This window comes from Callionymus lyra, chromosome 5 (assembly GCF_982586985.1).
Source record: "Callionymus lyra chromosome 5, fCalLyr1.hap1.1, whole genome shotgun sequence".
NCBI classification, from domain to species: Eukaryota; Metazoa; Chordata; class Actinopteri; order Syngnathiformes; family Callionymidae; genus Callionymus; species Callionymus lyra.
The window spans coordinates 3,131,450-3,153,082 of record NC_141822.1 but is presented as its reverse complement, the minus strand read 5'-3'; the positions used below and the strand labels follow the sequence as shown (position 1 = coordinate 3,153,082).

The 21,633-nt window shown below is 38.7% G+C and overlaps 1 protein-coding gene across 1 annotated transcript in view; it reads left to right on the top strand.

Annotated features, from left to right (window-relative positions):
• ssh1b (slingshot protein phosphatase 1b) overlaps positions 1-19,559 on the top strand; it is a 40,582-nt gene extending 21,023 nt beyond the window's left edge. The window contains exons 5-15 of the mRNA XM_087790485.1: positions 107-228; positions 950-1,018; positions 2,374-2,439; positions 3,084-3,278; positions 3,344-3,437; positions 5,953-6,081; positions 6,148-6,194; positions 10,559-10,705; positions 11,728-11,928; positions 16,688-17,330; positions 18,257-19,559. Coding sequence (XP_087646611.1) covers positions 107-228; positions 950-1,018; positions 2,374-2,439; positions 3,084-3,278; positions 3,344-3,437; positions 5,953-6,081; positions 6,148-6,194; positions 10,559-10,705; positions 11,728-11,928; positions 16,688-17,330; positions 18,257-18,787 — 2,244 coding nt within the window. The 3' untranslated portion in view covers positions 18,788-19,559. The remainder of the gene's footprint in view (positions 1-106; positions 229-949; positions 1,019-2,373; positions 2,440-3,083; positions 3,279-3,343; positions 3,438-5,952; positions 6,082-6,147; positions 6,195-10,558; positions 10,706-11,727; positions 11,929-16,687; positions 17,331-18,256) is intronic.
• Positions 19,560-21,633: the final 2,074 nt, after the last annotated feature.

Genomic DNA, 21,633 nt, shown 5'->3' with positions numbered 1-21,633 from the left:
TTAATAGTGTAAACCAGAAGAACCAGGTGTAAATGTTACTCATGAGTGTTAATCATGTTTTAATGGCTGTGACGGTGTAATAACGGAGTAACAACATGATTGACAGGCCGTCAGGCTGGAGAGCGGCTGGTCGGAGCGCGTCCGGTACATGGTGGTGATTTATACCAACGGTCACCAGGACCAGGAGGAAAACCTGCTCCTGGGGATGGACTTCACGGAGGAGGACGGGTGCGTAACCATGACGATGGTTTGTTTACATCAGGAGATGAATCTGAAGATCCTGAGATAAGATCGTCAAGTTTTAAAAATTGAAAAATGAAGATAAATGTCTCAGAATATTCTATAATATAATATTTGTGATGGATTGATACGTCTTTCTTCTCCACACATTAGACATTGAAGTTTTTACAGTTTTATTATTTATATTATATATTATAGTATGTTATTTATATTTATATTTATATATAAAAATGATATAACACAAAACAATTAATCACACATTAATAATAAATCATAACAAAAACAATAATAGTAATAACATAAGAATCATTAAAAAACATTGAAATGAACATCATAAAATAAAATAAACACAATAATGACTTTATTATAATACATTAAATGATACAAGATTACATTAAATCACATTAGATAACATAATATATATATTTTAATAGTATAATATTATATTATATTAGTTGTACTATAGAAAAGGTGAGCTCGTTATTATTTATTTATTATTCATTATTTCATGAATCAGTCTCTTCAAATGTCATTAACGTATATAAAAGTCATTTTTTAATAAATGTAATGTTTCTTTATTGAAGGTCGAGCTCAAAGTCAAACGATGTTTTTGATTTATAGACGTTAATATGACCTGGAGACGTTTGTTTCCCAGAGTTTGTGAGTTAAGTTTATAAAATCTTACTAAATCCATCTCGATCATCAACAGAAGAAGTTGTTCCATCGGAATGATTCTGCCGCTGTGGAGCGACACCAACATACACCTGGATGGAGACGGGTGAGTGAAGTTGATCTCTACTTTATCTGAGTGTAAAGTTGATCTCTACTTTATCTGAGTGTAAAGTTGATCTCTACTTTATCTGAGTGTAAAGTTGATCTCTACTTTATCTGAGTGTAAAGTTGATCTCTACTTTATCTGAGTTTAAAGTTGATCTCTACTTTATCTGAGTGTAAAGTTGATCTCTACTTTATCTGAGTGTAAAGTTGATCTCTACTTTATCTGAGTGTAAAGTTGATCTCTACTTTATCTGAGAGTAAAGTTGATCACTACTTTATCTGAGTGTAAAGTTGATCTCTACTTTATTTGAGTGTAAAGTTGATCTCTACTTTATCTGAGTGTAAAATTAATCACTACTTTATCTGAGTGTAAAGTTGATCTCTACTTTATCTGAGTGTAAAGTTAATCTCTACTTTATCTGAGTGTAAAGTTAATCTCTGCTTTATCTGAGTGTAAAGTTAATCTCTACTTTATCTGAGTGTAAAGTTGATCTCTATTTTATTTGAGTGTAAAGTTGATCTCTACTTTATCTGAGTGTAAAGTTAATCACTACTTTATCTGAGTGTAAAGTTGATCTCTACTTCATCTGAGTGTAAAGTTGATCTGTACTTTATCTGAGTGTAAAGTTAATCTCTACTGTATCTGAGTGTAAAGTTGATCTCTATTTTATCTGAGTGTAAAGTTGATCTCTACTTTATCTGAGTGTAAAGTTGATCTCTATTTTATCTGAGTGTAAAGTTAATCTCTATTTTATCTGAGTGTAAAGTTGATCTCTATTTTATCTGAGTGTAAAGTTGATCTCTATTTTATCTGAGTGTAAAGTTAATCTCTACTTTATCTGAGTGTAAAGTTGATCTCTATTTTATCTGAGTGTAAAGTTAATCTCTACTGTATCTGAGTGTAAAGTTAATCTCTACTTTATTTGAGTGTAAAGTTAATCTCTACTGTATCTGAGTGTAAAGTTAATCTCTACTTTATCTGAGTGTAAAGTTAATCTCTACTTTATTTGAGTGTAAAGTTAATCTCTACTGTATCTGAGTGTAAAGTTAATCTCTACTTTATCTGAGTGTAAAGTTAATCTCTACTTTATTTGAGTGTAAAGTTAATCTCTACTGTATCTGAGTGTAAAGTTAATCACTACTTGACTCTACTGGCCACGTGTGGTGGAAAAGGTGAATCGCAGCCTCGTGTGTTGCTGACCTGTTCATATTGTTTGTGGAAGAATGTTCCACAATAGTCCAGCGAAGCAGCTCGTGTTCACTCTGTGTTTACGCTCGTTTTACTCTGTTTTTTCTCTCACTTCTGTTCATCCCTCTCTTCTATCTTCCTCTTCTTCCTCCTCTTCCTCTCCTCAGAGGCTTCAGCGTCAGCACCGCTGGACGCTCACATGTCTTCAAGCCTGTTTCTGTCCAGGCCATGTGGTGAGTTTATGTTTCTACTTACTGACTGTAAAGTTACTGAGTGTAAACTTACTGAGTATAAACTTAATGAGTATACAGTATTTGTATAACTTACAGTACATAATACTGTCATCGAGGCTGGAGGTGATGCAGTCAAAAAACGATTCATTTTGTTTCAAAATAATGTTAAAAATAAATGTATACATGAATCTGTTAATGACAAATGTTGATGTAAGTAAATGACTTCTGATTTTATTTGTGTTAAAGTATGTTCGAAGAGAAGAAAAACGTTAAATAATTGTAAGTAAGTCATTTTTATTTTATTTCCAGACCAGGGTCACAAAGCGCTTAAACAATTAAAACAATATTCAATAAAATATATACTTTAAAGATCAAGATAAAACTGAGAACACAACAGGAGTTCCAGAAAATCAAGGAAAAGCCTGAACAAATAAAAACAGAAATAATACATGATGGTTAGCACTTGTGTATTTAGCGACCCCTGCCGGTCAATAGAGGAAGCGTCATATCACCTGTGAGTCTGGTTCATGTCATCTTGAGGAAGCTACACATTGTTCTAATGATGATTGTGTTTAAAATACTATGCATTATTTTCATTGTCATGACGACCAGGACATGTTTGAGTGACAGGTGTCGCTCCTCAGGTCCGCCCTGCAGGTTCTCCACAAGGCCTGCGAGGTCTCTCGCCGCTTCAACTACTTCCCGGGCGGCGCCGCTCTCACCTGGACGGCGTTCTACGAGGGCGGCGTCGCCTCGGACCAGAGCTGCGTCAACGAGTGGAACGCCATGACGGACCTGGAGACCACCAGGCCGGACTCCCCCGCCATGTTCGTGGAGCGGTGAGAGCCAAGAGGGGGGAGAAGGTTTTGAGAAAACCCTGCTGACCAGACTGTGTTTGACTCAGACCCACCGAGAGAGAACGAACCGAGGGTCTCGTCAAGGCCAAGCTTCGCAGCATCATGATGTTCCAGGACCTGGAGAACATCACGTCCAAGGAGGTCAGACTTCAGATCGTCTCAGTCGTTTGTTGAAGGATCTTCAAAGTAATGGAACTGTCTAGAGTCGAGTGTCACAATGTTACTACATGATTGATTGATGACGTCATTCCATTGAACTTCTTCTCTATGACTCTCTAAGATCGATAAATCATTCTTTAGTCGAGCCATTTAAAGACGTTCACAAGAAAAAGATTAAACGCAAAAACACAATGTATTCCAACGTACAATAAACATGTTAAAAATAATAAAATATAAAATAATAATGATTCAAAAACAAATATAACAGAAAAATAATAACATTAAATAATAAATAATATCAACATAAATAAACATTGAACAAGTGCAAAAGTGCATTTGTTTTGATGTTTAATACACAATTATATTGACTACATTTATGACTCACAACACAAACACGATGACAGAGATACTGAAACTTTATATCATATAACACATGAAATTAATATAACTACATTCTACTTTTGATGAGACAGAAATGTATATAAATTGCTTTAAATGAAATCAAAGTGATTTGGTCTACAGACAGAATTCAAACAAAACAATCAACATATGTAGCATGCAGCTAACAAGATTGATAATGTAGCATGCAGCTAACAATATGGATAATGTAGCATGCAGCTAACAAGATTGATAATGTAGCATGCAGCTAACAATATGGATAATGTAGCATGCAGCTAACAAGATGGATAATGTAGCATGCAGCTAACAAGGTTGATAATGTAGCATGCAACTAACAAGATTGATAATGTAGCATGCAGCTAACAAGATTGATAATCTAGCATGCAGCTAACAAGGTTGATAATGTAGCATGCAACTAACAAGATTGATAATGTAGCATGCAGCTAACAAGGTTGATAATGTAGCATGCAGCTAACAAGATGGATAATGTAGCATGCAGCTAACAAGATTGATAATGTAGCATGCAGCTAACAAGGTTGATAATGTAGCATGCAGCTAACAAGGTTGATAATGTAGAATACAGCTAACAAGGTTGATCATTTAGCATGCAGCTAACAAGATTGATAATCTAGCATGCAGCTAACAAGGTTGATAATGTAGCATGCAGCTAACAAGATTGATAATGTAGCATGCAGCTAACAAGGTTGATAATGTAGCATGCCGCTAACAAGATCGATAATGTAGCATGCAGCTAACAAAGTTGCTAATTTAACATGCAGCTATAATAGTTAATTTAGCATTTAGTGAAGCAGGTTGTTTATGTAGCATGTGGCTAACAAAGTTGCTAGTGTAGCATGATAGGTTAACAAGTTTGCATCACTTCTTCAGGCTAACAAGGTTGATAATGTAGCATGCAGCTAACAAGATGGATAATGTAGCATGCAGCTAACAAGATTGATAATGTAGCATGCAACTAACAAGGTTGATAATGTAGCATGCAGCTAACAAGGTTGATAATGTAGAATACAGCTAACAAGGTTGATCATTTAGCATGCAGCTAACAAGATTGATAATCTAGCATGCAGCTAACAAGGTTGATAATGTAGCATGCAGCTAACAAGATTGATAATGTAGCATGCAGCTAACAAGGTTGATAATGTAGCATGCCGCTAACAAGATCGATAATGTAGCATGCAGCTAACAAAGTTGCTAATTTAACATGCAGCTATAATAGTTAATTTAGCATTTAGTGAAGCAGGTTGTTTATGTAGCATGTGGCTAACAAAGTTGCTAGTGTAGCATGATAGGTTAACAAGTTTGCATCACTTCTTCAGGCTAACAAGGTTGATAATGTAGCATGCAGCTAACAAGATGGATAATGTAGCATGCAGCTAACAAGATTGATAATGTAGCATGCAACTAACAAGGTTGATAATGTAGCATGCAGCTAACAAGGTTGATAATGTAGCATGCAGCTAACAAGATTGATAATGTAGCATGCAGCTAACAAGGTTGATAATGTAGCATGCCGCTAACAAGATCGATAATGTAGCATGCAGCTAACAAAGTTGCTAATTTAACATGCAGCTATAATAGTTAATTTAGCATTTAGTGAAGCAGGTTGTTTATGTAGCATGTGGCTAACAAAGTTGCTAGTGTAGCATGATAGGCTAACAAGTTTGCATCACTTCTTCAGGCTTACATAAAACTGAAATACAGACTTAAATACAACTTCTTAAAGTACTGAACAAAGTAACTTCTATATCTGTTACACATGCAGTAACTTTGTCGTGCATCATACTCAGAGAGAACGTCTTCAATCTCGGTAATTTTAACAAAAATTATGACGATCCTTGAATTGTTTACATGCTGTACAGGAAGTAAACATTTGCAATTGAAATGAAAATAACTTTATTCAAATAAAATATAATAATAATAATAATGCACAGCGATGATGTACAGAGTAATGAATCACTATGGTACCATATTTTATTTTGTAATGACTTACACTACCGAGTTACAGTAAAGTATTACTAGAAGTTACTCAGCTGGTCTGTTCTGAGACGCCTGTAGATCCTTGAGCTTCTTCTTCCTTCAGATCCGCAACAAGCTGGAGCAGCACATGAGCTGCAACCTGAGCGAGTACAAGGAGTTCATTGACAACGAGATGCTGCTGATCCTGGGACAGATGGACAAGGCCACGCTCATCTTCGACCACGTGTACTTGGTCAGAAATACTTACTTTCACGGCATCGTTTGAACCTGAAGTTTATTCACTGCTTTGTTCTCACAGGGATCGGAATGGAACGCTTCTAACCTGGAAGAACTGCGGGATTGTGGGTGAGATGAGAAACTATCAATACATCATAAGTATTAGTGAGCGTGAAGGTGAACCTACTGTAGTATCACTGAAGGAAACTCTAGCTCTGGATTTGAAGAAAATAAAAAGCTGTACAATATATGTGTAGTATTGTCCAGTACTTGACTCTGGTGTTGTGATAGTGTAGTAACAAGTATATATGTGTAGTATTGTGGAGTACTTGACTCTGGTGTTGTGATAGTGTAGTAACAAGTATATATGTGTAGTATTGTGGAGTACTTGACTCTGGTGTTGTGATAGTGTAGTAACAAGTATATATGTGTAGTATTGTCCAGTACTTGACTCTGGTGTTGTGATAGTGTAGTAACAAGTATATATGTGTAGTATTGTCCAGTACTTGACTCTGGTGTTGTGATAGTGTAGTAACAAGTATATATGTGTAGTATTGTCCAGTACTTGACTCTGGTGTTGTGATAGTGTAGTAACAAGTATATATGTGTAGTATTGTGGAGTACTTGACTCTGGTGTTGTGATAGTGTAGTAACAAGTATATATGTGTAGTATTGTCCAGTACTTGACTCTGGTGTTGTGATAGTGTAGTAACAAGTATATATGTGTAGTATTGTGGAGTACTTGACTCTGGTGTTGTGATAGTGTGATAACAAGTATATATCTGTAGTTTTGTCCAGTACTTGACTCTGGTGTTGTGACAGTGTAGTAACAAGTATATATCTGTAGTATTGTCCAGTACTTGACTCTGGTGTTGTGATAGTGTAGTAACAAGTATATATGTGTAGTATTGTCCAGTACTTGATTCTGGTTTTGTGATAGTGTAGTAACAAGTATATATGTGTAGTATTGTCCAGTACTTGATTCTGGTTTTGTGATAGTGTAGTAACAAGTATATATGTGTAGTATTGTCCAGTACTTGACTCTGGTGTTGTGACAGTGTAGTAACAAGTATATATGTGTAGTATTGTCCAGTACTTGACTCTGGTGTTGTGATAGTGTAGTAACAAGTATATATGTGTAGTATTGTCCAGTACTTGACTCTGGTGTTGTGATAGTGTAGTAACAAGTATATATGTGTAGTATTGTCCAGTACTTGACTCTGGTGTTGTGACAGTGTAGTAACAAGTATATATGTGTAGTATTGTCCAGTACTTGACTCTGGTGTTGTGATAGTGTAGTAACAAGTATATATGTGTAGTATGGTCCAGTACTTGATTCTGGTGTTGTAGAATTTACAGACCACATGACTCTTGACAAAGTCATAACTGCTTTCATGACGTTGCTCCGTTTTGAAGATATTACTTATTAAGTTCTCGTCTGAAATCTCGCCCAACGAGATTATGGTTTAAATGAAACATTGAGACATCACTCTGGTGCAGGTGTCCTCCTCTAGAAGATCTAAATCAGTTAAGAACCTACATGTTAATAAACAAAATAAATATTTATGTAAACATGGTGAGAGTTACTTCTGCCTTTAGGTGTTTTTGTAACGTGTACATTAAGCAGAAAACCTTATTTTTATTATTCGTTTTTTAATGTACAAAACCGGTGAGTTGAAATTTACGTGAGTCCCTGAATGGTGCAAAAAGAAACTGATGAGTATAACAGAGTATAATATTTGGTCCTAGAACAATTTAAGACACACTTAAATCAGCACATTTGGTGCACTTTAATCTGCAGTAAATACTGTTGATTTTATATTTTTAAATTCATTTACAACTAATGAAAGTTCAGTCCAATGATTTAAATATAATCTTTTATTAACAGATACGGACTGATGTGATGAATCAATATTATTTATTCTAAATGAAAGGATCTTTGTCAACATTACTCTTGAGTCAACATTACTATTGAGTCAACATTACTCTTGAGCCAACATTACTATTGAGTCAACATTACTATTGAGTCAACATTACTCTTGAGCCAACATTACTATTGAGTCAACATTATTATTGAGTCAATGTTACTCTTGAGTCAACATGACTATTGAGTTAACATTACTATTGAGTCAATGTTACTCTTGAGTCAACATTACTCTTGAGTCAACGTGACTATTGAGTCAACATTACTCTTGAGTCAACATGACTATTGAGTCAACATTACTATTGAGTCAATGTTACTCTTGAGTCAACATTACTCTTGAGTCAACGTGACTATTGAGTCAACATTACTCTTGAGTCAACGTGACTATTGAGTCAACATTACTCTTGAGTCAACATTACTATTGAGTCAACATTACTATTGAGTCAATGTTACTCTTGAGTCAACATTACTCTTGAGTCAACGTGACTATTGAGTCAACATTACTATTGAGTCAACGTGACTATTGAGTCAACATTACTATTGAGTCAACATTACTATTGAGTCAACATTACTCTTGAGTCAACATTACTCTTGAGTCAACGTTACTCTTGAGTCAACATAACTATTGAGTCAACGTTACTCTTGAGTCAACATTACTATTGAGTCAATGTTACTCTTGAGTCAATATTACTTTTGAGTCAACATTACTCTTGAGTCAACGTTACTCTTGAGTCAACATAACTATTGAGTCAACATTACTATTGAGTCAACGTTACTCTTGAGTCAACATTACTATTGAGTCAACGTTACTCTTGAGTCAACATTACTATTGAGTCAACATTACTATTGAGTCAACATTACTCTTGAGTCAACATTGCTATTGATTCAACATTACTATTGAGTCAACATTACTATAGAGTCAACATTACTATTGAGTCAACGTAACTCTTGAGTCAACATTACTATTGAGTCAACATTACTCTTGAGTCAACGTTACTCTTGAGTCAACATAACTATTGAGTCAACATTACTATTGAGTCAACGTTACTCTTGAGTCAACGTTAATCTTGAGTCAACATAACTATTGAGTCAACATTACTATTTTTATCAACGTTACTCTTGAGTCAACATTACTATTGAGTCAACATTACACTTGAGTCAACATTACTATTGAGTCAACATTACTATTGAGTCAACATTACTCTTGAGTCAACGTTACTCTTGAGTCAACGTTACTCTTGAGTCAACATAACTATTGAGTCAACGTTACTCTTGAGTCAACATTACTATTGAGTCAACGTTACTCTTGAGTCAACATTACTATTGAGTCAACATTACTATTGAGTCAACATTACTCTTGAGTCAACATTGCTATTGAGTCAACATTACTATTGAGTCAACATTACTATAGAGTCAACATTACTATTGAGTCAACGTAACTCTTGAGTCAACATTACTATTGAGTCAACATTACTATTGAGTCAACATTACTCTTGAGTCAACGTTACTCTTGAGTCAACATAACTATTGAGTCAACATTACTCTTGAGTCAACGTTACTCTTGAGTCAACGTTAATCTTGAGTCAACATAACTATTGAGTCAACATTACTATTTTTGTCAACGTTACTCTTGAGTCAACATTACTATTGAGTCAACATTACACTTGAGTCAACATTACTATTGAGTCAACATTACTATTGAGTCAACATTACTCTTGAGTCAACGTTACTCTTGAGTCAACATTACTATTTTTGTCAACGTTACTCTTGAGTCAACATTACTATTGAGTCAACATTACACTTGAGTCAACATTAATATTGAGTCAACATTACTACTGAGTCAACATTACTCTTGAGTCAACGTTACTCTTGAGTCAACATTACTATTGAGTCAACATTACTCTTGAGTCAACATTACTCTTGAGTCAACATTACTCTTGAGTCAACGTTACTCTTGAGTCAACATTACTATTGAGTCAACATTACTCTTGAGTCAACATTACTCTTGAGTCAACATTACTCTTGAGTCAACATTACTCTTGAGCCCACATTACTATTGAGTCAACATTATTATTGAGTCAACGTTACTCTTGAGTCAACATTACTATTGAGTCAACATTATTATTGAGTCAACGTTACTCTTGAGTCAACATTACTCTTGAGTCAACATTACTCTTGAGTCAACATTACTCTTGAGTCAACATTACTATTGAGTCAACATTACTCTTGAGTCAACGTTACTCTTGAGTCAACATTACTATTGAGTCAACATTATTATTGAGTCAACATTACTCTTGAGTCAATGTTACTCTTGAGTCAACATTACTATTGAGTCAACATTACTATTGAGTCAACATTACTCTTGAGTCAACGTTACTCTTGAGTCAACATTACTATTGAGTCAACATTACTCTTGAGTCAACATTACTCTTGAGCCAACATTACTCTTGAGTCAACAATACTCTTGAGTCAACATTACTCTTGAGTCAACATTACTCTTGAGTCAACATTACTCTTGAGTCAACATTACTCTTGAGCCAACACTGATTTGATTCTCTCGGGTCTTCAGCGTTGGTTACATCCTCAACGTCACCAGGGAGATCGACAACTTCTTCCCAGGATTGTTTTGTTACCACAACGTCCGGGTTTACGACGAGGACGCCACGGACCTGCTGGCTCACTGGAACGACACCTACAACTTCATCGTCAAGGCCAAGTGAGTGTGTTTTCAAACGACACGGATTCTATGGGGAGACGCATTAATATATATATTATTATTATATATAATATACAGTATATAATTATATTAGAATTATTTGAAGGAAATCTTTGGTTGATTAACATTTTAATTGTATTTTTTTTCTTCTTATGATTTCGTTTTTTATGTTTACTTTGTATCATATTACAATGTTACTGGTCCGGAAATATGTTCAGGAACCATCAGTAGATTCTGATCCACAGACCTCAGAGCCCGAGCTGGGGTGTAAGTCTGGATCAGATCACTGATGGAAGGTCTGACCATGAATAGATCTGAAAGTAAGAACCAGAATTTTAAAATGATCCTGAAAGCAACTGGAAGCCAGTGAAGAGTTTGAAGGAGAAATGTGAGTTCTTCTACTAGAGCAGCCAGTGAAGAGTTTGAAGGAGAAATGTGAGTTCTTCTACTAGAGCGGCTCAGAAGAGTTTAGTATGAACTGCAGGCGAGACACATCCTTCTGGTTTAGACACTAAATAATGTCATGTTGTGACATCATTTTCCCGAGTTTATAGATTTTTCTCAGTGGAAACAGTTTGTGTCAGTTTTTTGCAGTGTTGAACTAGGCCAGGGGTAGGCTACCTGGTCCAGAAAGAGCCACAGTGGGTGCAGGTTTTCGTTCCAACCATTCAAGACGACACATTTTGATCAATCAGGTGTCTTAGGAGTGTAATCAGTTGATTGACAGTCTGGTGTTGCTTGTTCAGCTGAAACCTCTTTGGTTAAACTGTATGTTCTTGATCGGTTGGAACAAAAACCTGCACCCAATGGACCAGGTTTTCTACCCGTGAACTAGAAACATGTCTTGGACATTTTTATTTGTCAACAAAATGTACCAAACATGGACATATTGTTATGATCATGTGCTGTGATTTTATAGTTAATATACTCTTGAAATGAGGCCCTTGGAGGAGGTATGCTCTGTGTTAGTGATGTAAATGTTCATCATGCATTATTATTATTATCATGATTATCTCCAACAGGAAGAACAGCTCCAAGTGTCTGGTCCACTGTAAGATGGGCGTGAGTCGCTCGGCCTCCACGGTCATAGCGTACGCCATGAAGGAGTTCGGCTGGTCCCTGGACAAGAGTCACAACTTCGTCAAAGCGAAGCGAAGCATCGCCGAACCCAACGCCGGCTTCATGAAGCAGCTGGCTGAGTACGAGGGGATCCTGGACGCGAGGTCTGTACATCTGCGGCTTCTAGCGCTTCGTCCGGGGTCGGGGGTCGCGGGGGCAGCGGTAGAAAGGGTCAGACTTCCATCTCCTACATCGTCAAGCTCCTCCTTAAGGACCCCGAGGTGTTCCTAGGCCAGATGACAGTCGTAGTCTCTCAGCCACTGCTCACGGTCATGAGGGCGGAGGCGTGGATTGACCGGTGTTTAGAGCTTTGCCTTTTGGCTTCACTCACTGCATCGTCTGCATAACTGCTGATCTCATGCTTCATTCTGCCCTCACTCGTGAACAAGACACTCTTACTTGATATTGTGCTCACACTGAGCAGTGTTCCAAGATGTAGTGCACTCTACACATTCTAATGGCCAGAAACTTCAGTGTGGATCGATGAACACTTTCCACCCGCAACGGCTGCCATCTTAGTGACGTAGATGGAGCTAAACTGAAGCTAAACTGAAGCTAAACTGAAGCTAAACTGAAGATAAACTGAAGATAAACTGAAGCTAAACTGAAGCTAAACTGAAGCTAAACTGAAGCTTAACTGAAGCTAAACTGAAGCTAAACTGAAGCTAAACTGAAGCTAAACTGAAGCTAATCTGAAGCTAAACTTAAGCTAAACTGAAGCTAAACTGAAGATAAACTGAAGCTAAACTGAAGCTAAACTGAAGCTAAACTGAAGATAAACTGAAGCTAAACTGAAGCTAAACTGAAGCTAAACTGAAGCTTAACTGAAGCTAAACTGAAGCTAAACTGAAGCTAAACTGAAGCTAATCTGAAGCTAAACTTAAGCTAAACTGAAGCTAAACTGAAGATAAACTGAAGCTAAACTGAAGCTAAACTGAAGCTTAACTGAAGCTAAACTGAAGCTAAACTGAAGCTAAACTGAAGCTTAACTGAAGCTAAACTGAAGCTAAACTGAAGCTAAACTGAAGCTTATCTGAAGCTAAACTGAAGCTAAACTGAAGCTACGTCACTGACGTCTTCGGAGCAGATACTGATGTAAATGTTTCGAGAAAACACTCATTTGACCACAAATCAACACAACAACAGTAATAACACAATGAAACACAACTTAATAAATTGTTTCTATCGGAGAAAAGTGTTGTCAAGTGTCAGTGATAGTGTTTCAACGACTGGTTACAATCAGTGTTAAAAAGTAGTAGAAGAAGAAACTGTCGAGTCATTTCCTGTAAGTGTGTAGCAGCAGAGTTTGATTTGAGACAGTACTACACTGTAAGTGTGTAGCAGTAGAGTTTGATTTGAGACAGTACTACACTGTAAGTGTGTAGCAGCAGAGTTTGATTTGAGACAGTACTACACTGTAAGTGTGTAGCAGCAGAGTTTGATTTGAGACAGTACTACACTGTAAGTGTGTAGCAGCAGAGTTTGATTTGAGACAGTACTACACTGTAAGTGTGTAGCAGCAGAGTTTGATTCGAGACAGTACTACACTGTAAGTGTGTAGCAGCAGAGTTTGATTTGAGACAGTACTACACTGTAAGTGTGTAGCAGCAGAGTTTGATTTGAGACAGTACTACACTGTAAGTGTGTAGCAGCAGAGTTTGATTTGAGACAGTACTACACTGTAAGTGTGTAGCAGCAGAGTTTGATTTGAGACAGTACTACACTGTAAGTGTGTAGCAGCAGAGTTTGATTTGAGACAGTACTACACTGTAAGTGTGTAGCAGCAGAGTTTGATTCGAGACAGTACTACACTGTATGTGTGTAGCAGCAGAGTTTGATTTGAGACAGTACTACACTGTAAGTGTGTAGCAGCAGAGTTTGATTTGAGACAGTACTACACTGTAAGTGTGTAGCAGCAGAGTTTGATTTGAGACAGTACTACACTGTAAGTGTGTAGCAGCAGAGTTTGATTTGAGACAGTACTACACTGTAAGTGTGTAGCAGCAGAGTTTGATTTGAGACAGTACTACACTGTAAGTGTGTAGCAGCAGAGTTTGATTTGAGACAGTACTACACTGTAAGTGTGTAGCAGCAGAGTTTGATTCGAGACAGTACTACACTGTAAGTGTGTAGCAGCAGAGTTTGATTTGAGGCAGTACTACACTGTAAGTGTGTAGCAGCAGAGTTTGATTTGAGACAGTACTACACTGTAAGTGTGTAGCAGCAGAGTTTGATTTGAGACAGTACTACACTGTAAGTGTGTAGCAGCAGAGTTTAATTTGAGACAGTACTACACTGTAAGTGTGTAGCAGCAGAGTTTGATTTGAGACAGTACTACACTGTAAGTGTGTAGCAGCAGAGTTTGATTCGAGACAGTACTACACTGTAAGTGTGTAGCAGCAGAGTTTGATTTGAGACAGTACTACACTGTAAGTGTGTAGCAGCAGAGTTTGATTTGAGACAGTACTACACTGTAAGTGTGTAGCAGCAGAGTTTGATTTGAGACAGTACTACACTGTAAGTGTGTAGCAGCAGAGTTTAATTTGAGACAGTACTACACTGTAAGTGTGTAACAACAGAGTGTGATTTGAGACAGTACTACATGTTGACATTTGAACACTGTCTTACAGTGTACTGTAAAGCAGTGCACTTGGAAAAGTGCGCAATTTCAGGCACAGCATATGATTTAGAGCCTAAAAAGCCATTCACACATTTTTTTTTTTTTTTAAATCGACTGATTTACATGTAGATTCTGTGTAGAGGCGTTTTTAAGGGGCGACAATGTCTGGAAATACAATATTGGAGGAGGAAAAACATTGTTATCATTGTTACTCTATTGTATCGTCAGTGCATTTGTGTTGTTGTGATGTGTGACTCTATTGTATCATCAGTGTGTGTGTGTTGTTGTGATGTGTGACTCTATTGTATCATCAGTGTGTGTGTGTGTGTTGTTGTGATGTGTGACTCTATTGTATCATCAGTGTGTGTGTGTGTGTTGTTGTGATGTGTGACTCTATTGTAGCATCAGGGTGTGTGTGTTGTTGTAATGTGTGACTCTATTGTATAATCAGTGTGTGTTGTTGTGATGTGTGACTCTATTGTATCATCAGTGTGTGTGTGTGTGTTGTTGTGATGTGTGACTCTATTGTATCATCAGTGTGTGTGTGTGTTGTTGTGATGTGTGACTCTATTTTATCATCAGTGTGTGTGTGTGTTGTTGTGATGTGTGACTCTATTGTATCATCAGTGTGTGTGTGTGTGTTGTTGTGATGTGTGACTCTATTGTAGCATCAGGGTGTGTGTGTTGTTGTAATGTGTGACTCTATTGTATAATCAGTGTGTGTTGTTGTGATGTGTGACTCTATTGAATCATCAGTGCGTGTGTGTTGTTGTGATGTGTGACTCTATTCAATCATCAGTGTGTGTGTGTTGTTGTAATGTGTGACTCTATTGTATCATCAGTGTGTGTGTTGTTGTGATGTGTGACTCTATTGTATTATTAGTGTGTTGTTGTGATGTGTGACTATTGTATCATCAGTGTGTGTGTGTTGTTGTGATGTGTGACTCTATTTTATCATCAGTGTGTGTGGTTGTGTTGTTGTGATGTGTGACTCTATTGTATCATCAGTGTGTGTGTGTGTGTTGTTGTGATGTGTGACTCTATTGTAGCATCAGGGTGTGTGTGTTGTTGTAATGTGTGACTCTATTGTATAATCAGTGTGTGTTGTTGTGATGTGTGACTCTATTGAATCATCAGTGCGTGTGTGTTGTTGTGATGTGTGACTCTATTGTAGCATCAGGGTGTGTGTGTTGTTGTAATGTGTGACTCTATTGTATAATCAGTGTGTGTTGTTGTGATGTGTGACTCTATTCAATCATCAGTGTGTGTGTGTTGTTGTGATGTGTGACTCTATTGTATCATCAGTGTGTGTGTTGTTGTGATGTGTGACTCTATTGTATTATCAGTGTGTTGTTGTGACGTGTGACTCTATTGCAGCATCAGTGCATTTGTGTTGTTGTGATGTGTGACTCTGTTGTATCATCAGTGTGTGTGTGTTGTTGTGATGTGTGACTCTGTTGTATCATCAGTGTGTGTGTGTTGTTGTGATGTGTGACTCTATTGTATCATCAGTGTGTGTGTGTTTTTGTGATGTGTGACTCTATTGTATCATCAGTGTGTGTCAATTGTTGTGATGTGTGACTCTATTGTATCATCAGTGTGTGTGTGTGTTGTTGTGATGTGTGACTGAGGGACTCGTTGTATAAACAAAGCATGATTACAGCTGGAGGAGGAGTGAAGCCATTATTACATCATCATAGACTCTCGTAACCTCTTGTTCGTCCAGATTTCAGAGCAACTTTATAAAGTAATAAAGTGTAAAACATGGTCATGATGAGAAGTTACTGCGTCTTGAAGAACATTTACTACATGACAGGAAAGTTGGAGACATCAGTAGTTGATTTTTAAGCACAACACACAGCAGCACAATAAAAATGTGTTTTTACTTTCTTTATACTTCCACAATTTGTACCCAGTCTTGGATGTATTTCGTCACGTTTTTATGGCAGCCAAATGTGGACATAAAGTGGATCATTAAATTTAAACAGTTCCCCAAAATGTATCAAAACTTAATGTTCGCATCAGTCCGGCCGTGTCTGGAAAATGTTCTTGTAAGTGAGAAGGTTTATTTGACTTCTCGTGGTTTGAATCAAGTTACATATTAAGACCTTCTAGGGAGAGGTTTTTGTTGGTCAGACTGTTTAGAGTAAAAATGAGCTTCGACAACATGAGGATGATGCTCTACATCCTTGTCTGTCGCGGTTGAATATCAACAAATAAACTTTTGTTTTTTGGCCCGACAGCAAACACCGGCACAACAAGCTCTGGAGACCCGGGGCCGACGAGGAAGGATCCGATGACCTGCAGGCGTCCGGCCACAGCACAGGTGGCGAGGAAACCCCAGTGATGCGAGGAGAGGAAGCCTGGGGAGGATGTGGAGCTTCGCCCTGCAGGGTCATGGGGCTGGAGATGGAGCCGCTGGACTCGCTCAACTATAACTACTACTTCAGACGCTTGTCCGACTCGGCGCTGGACAGCGAACCCTCCACCCCGGTGCGAGGGCCTCCTCTGCTGGGGATGGAGAGAGTCTTCATCGAGATCGAGGACGTGGAGAGGGACGCTCTGCTGGAGGACGAAGGCTTCCCCATGGCTCACCTGGTCCTCCCCGGCGAGGGAACGGCCGCCCAGACGTGCGGGCGTCTGGACCCCATGGAGGACATGAGACAGAGGCTGGAGTTCAGCACGTTGGAGGAGGAGGACGAAGAGGAGGCCAAGAAGGAGGAGGCGGAGATGGCCGCCATGGCTCAGAGTCCCGGGGGATCGGACGGGAGGAAGTCGGGAGACGACCTGGAGAGGAGGGAGGAGAGCCGGCTAGGATTGGCCAACCTTAACACCAACAACAGCAACCGCCTGGCAGCCAAGCGCAGCTGCCCGGCAGCCTTCGACGTGAGTCGCTCGCTTTAGATTCACTGTTTAACTCCTGATGGTTCAGAGCCACTAACTCTTAATCCACCGTTCGGTTAAATCTGGGTCGTCTGTCAAGAAGGTTGTGTGATGGTCTGTGTTTGTCTGTTGGAAAAATAACTCGAAAACAGATTCAATATATCAACGAAACTTTAAGGAAAACTTTTTAATGGGACAAAGAACAGATGATTATCATCTGGAGTCATGAATATTTTGAGGAATTTGCAACTTTTAAGTCAGCGCAAGACCTCTTTCTTGTTTGCTCCTATTATTGGTGCTTGTCCTCTAAACAGTCCCAGACCTGCTCGACTTGACTGGACTCGACTGTTGTTTTTCCACCAGCCCTGCTCCCTACTTGCTCATACTGTAGTTAGTAAGTAATATTTGTAGAGTGCTTTTCTAGACCAAGGTCACAAAGCGTAGTGCAGCAAAAAACTGCTAAAGCCTTTTGTACTTGACACGAAGACAAAAACCTTTTCATTACGTGTTGCTCCAACCAGCTTCTGCTGGATGTGTTCATCGGTAACCAGGACCAAGGTGTGGACCTCATCCACAGAACAACTTTTAGGAAAGACGTACCGTACTCCTTGTAGGGTTTGTTTCTTGTTTTGGGATTCGCACTAATGACTCTTAACCAATCAGGGGCCGACAGTCGGTCGATGTAACTTTTTAGTGCCAGCTCGCCTAAATCCTAGACCTAGACCCTAACCTAACCTAACCCTAGAATCTGCTTTGACGTACCGTGCTGGTGGAAACACATCACATCCAGGTAGAGTCGAGCGAAGTCCAGTTCCATATGGTTTGGATGTGGAAAAGGTGCATACGTGTGTCAGAATATTCCAGAATACTACTACTACTAATACTATATCTGAAGTAAAACCTTTGAATTTTGTCTCTTCCTCTTCCAGGACAGCGCCAGCACTGGAAACCCTTTAAAAGTCAAGCCCTCGTATCACTCGTGTAAAGACTGCTTGCGGTTCCAACAGAGCCGGCGCTGTGACCGTGCAGCCGGAGGTCGCTCTCACCGCCTTAACCCCTCCCGCCATTGCACAGTACCTTCCATATGCATCCATCCGCCGGGGACCATTTTTACGCCTGCGCCGATGCTACAACCCCTTCCTGGTCCGACACTGATGCCCGCCCACCTGGTCCACCATTGCGCTTCCTGCACCCCCGACATGCCGGTGTCCAACTGCCAGAAACTGGTCTCACCCATGAGCTGTGGTGACAGCGGCGTGGTCGGACCAGAAGACATGGAGGACGTAAGGGAACTAGACGGGGCGTCCGCGGAGGCTTTGAGACGACAGGTGGAGCCCTCTAGTGGGGTGAAAGGGCTACAGCAGCAAATGCAATTCAGTTTGGAATTAATGAGACAATCCTCAGAGAAGCTGCCGACTCTGTCCATGGAGGACCAGCTCCAGATGGGACCGATGCCTTAAAAGAGAAGGAGTGATATCACGAAAGAGATCGAGCCCTGTGAGTCCGTAAGACATTCGCTGAAGCGCCGGAGCAGTGAAGATCTTTGGACCGTACCGGCTTCAAACTGCATTTGTTCGCTTTCGCCACGGTTTTTGCAGGATTATCAGCCAAGACGGACAGAAACGCTGCCATTTTATCCTTGACGTTGACTGTGACTGTTGCAGTGACCACCGGACCTGTTGTGAGGTGAAGAAGCACTTTGAAAACGACCAAGCCGCCAGAAGTTTTCTGTTCTTTGGCATCATAGTATCTCTACCGTGACGGCGCCGTCGAAGATCATCCGCTCGTGTGTGTCGAGTGAATGTATCACTCGCTGCCAGGACTTCCTTCGTTAAAGCGCCGTACCTCAGACCGCTCGCCGCCGTTCTGGTCCAACGCTGTCCGGTTGTCTTAAGCTCATCCGGTTCCCACTGTCGTCACGACGACTGTGGTGTTTCCCAACATTGAGTCAAGCCATATCGTTTCCTCAGCTTCCTTCGCTCGCCGTGAACTATAGAATCTAAATCCATTTGAAGCACCAGTTAAGATTTCTTTTCTTTCTAAGGATTACAAATGTGTCCCAACACAACACGTAGCACATGCCACCGACACATATCTAGTCATTCAAAGGGCTTTCAAAGTCTTTAAATGTCCACGATCCCTCCGTTCTTAGCTCGATACAGCTGGACTGTACTTCTCAATGAATCCTGAAACACCCGCCTCGACATCGACTGGACTCTCACTGGAAATGTTCTGGTCAAACTGACAAGTTTAAACGTTCATCCTTGATTCTTGAGTCTTCGAAGAGTCTTCCATGAGTCTTCGATGAGTCTTCCATGAGTCTTCGATGAGTCTTCGATGAATCTTCGATGAGTCTTCGATGAGTCTTCGATGAGTCTTCAACGAGTCTTCGGCGAGTCTTCCATGAGTGTTTGACGAGTCTGAAGAGTCTTTGATGAGTCTCCGACGAGTCCCCGAAGAGTCTTCAACGAGTCTTCGAAGAGTCTTCGTCGAATCTTCAATGAGTCTTCGTTGAATTGATCGACGTGTATTTCACCGTCTTCTACACGATCTTAATGACCCACAGATGTTTTAGTTCCTTCTTCATTTATAGAAGCAAAGAGAGGTCCAGGTGTATCTGATATAACGTGGACACTGTCTTATCTGGCGACGCACAATCCTTACGGTTAGCAACGTTAGCAAATTAGCTCCCGCGGGTAAATTGTCTGAGGTCATTAGGTCAGATCAGCTGGTCTGCACCACAGTCCCTCAGCCGCGACCAACAAACAAACAAACGGCAACTACATGTTTAAATGTATGGTTTTCAGGACGTGACCCTGCGAGAGACCAGGGACTGTATTTGACAATGAAATATAAACTGTATATAATATCATATAATCATAATATGATATATTTGAAAAGGTTTTGGTCATTCGCTTGTTTGGCTTCGAGCAGCTGCTACTGATGCTACAGCGCAGAAACAAAAGTGTCAAAATGAAACTTTTAAACACATTTAAATGACAAAGAAAACTTCCACGTGATCGAATGAGTTGTTAAGTTATTAGTGAATCATGAAAGTGTATTTATTGATTTATTTCTCCGGCCGTATGTTGCGTTCCAGTGCGTAGGAATCGCGAGGGTTCGTTCCGAGAAGTGACTTAGATTCATGTGCACAGCAGGAGCTCGGGTGGAGTCGGGTTGTAAGAGCCTTCGTAAGCAACTTTATCGATTCAACAGCTTTACAAACAAGATGCACATTTGAGAATCAAGACTTGTTTTGTCTCCAAGTATCTACGTTGATAAGAGTTTGACGAGTTCGACAAGATCGACGTGTGGATCAAGGTACACTTTTTCTGAGGATAATTCTCTGAAGATACATCTTTAAAAAATATACCATAAATGTTTACAACTTCTTGAACTACCTTTATTTCCACTCAAGCACAACCGGAGAACACGAGCGTGTCTTTGCTTTAAATACAACGTTTCCTTCTTTCCCTTGATTTAATTTATAAAACATGTGTCTGATGATGAGTTATTAGTTGTTTTTTTAACATTAAACTTCCTTTAACGGGTGAAAGAACGAAGAAGTGAAGCACATGTTTTGAAAATCCTCGTTTGTATCGGTTTATCTTGAGATCAGTGAAGGAATGAAATGGTAAAAAAAAAGATTCTTTGTTTGATATTTTCAGCTGCAGGTGCTTCTTGATCTTCTTAATCCCATTTATTTCATTTGCTTCTAGTCGACCTCATCATGGTCACATGGTCATGTGATGCAACATAAAGCACAACCTGTTGTTCCTATTAAAATAATGTATAAACTAAAAGTATATAAGTTACGTCACGATATTGAATTCATTTAACATTTTTAACAATTTTTTTAAGCATTGAACTATTAAATAATTTGTATATTAAAAACATTTTAAATACATGAATATTACAAGTTAAATATGTTTTAATGTAAGCCTTTTTAAATTAAAATTAAAATGGTCAAGTATATTATTTCCTTGTGACTCTATGATACCAACTTTTTTATATTGAATCTAAAAGACTATGAATTAAAACATTGAATTTAGAAAATGTTTTTTTTATTTTTATTATGAATATAATATCAAAATATTTACGTAAAAACATAATTCGTTAAAAATGAGTTAATTGCATTAGAAATATAATTTTATTGAATAAAAAACAAATGAAACCTTTTAAAACAAAAAAAGAAACATTTCAATGCTTAGAAAAACAGCATATAAATGAAAAATTATAAGTTTTAACATTTGAAAATGTAAAATTAGATTCAATATCGTGATAAACTTCCATCATAAACCATCGT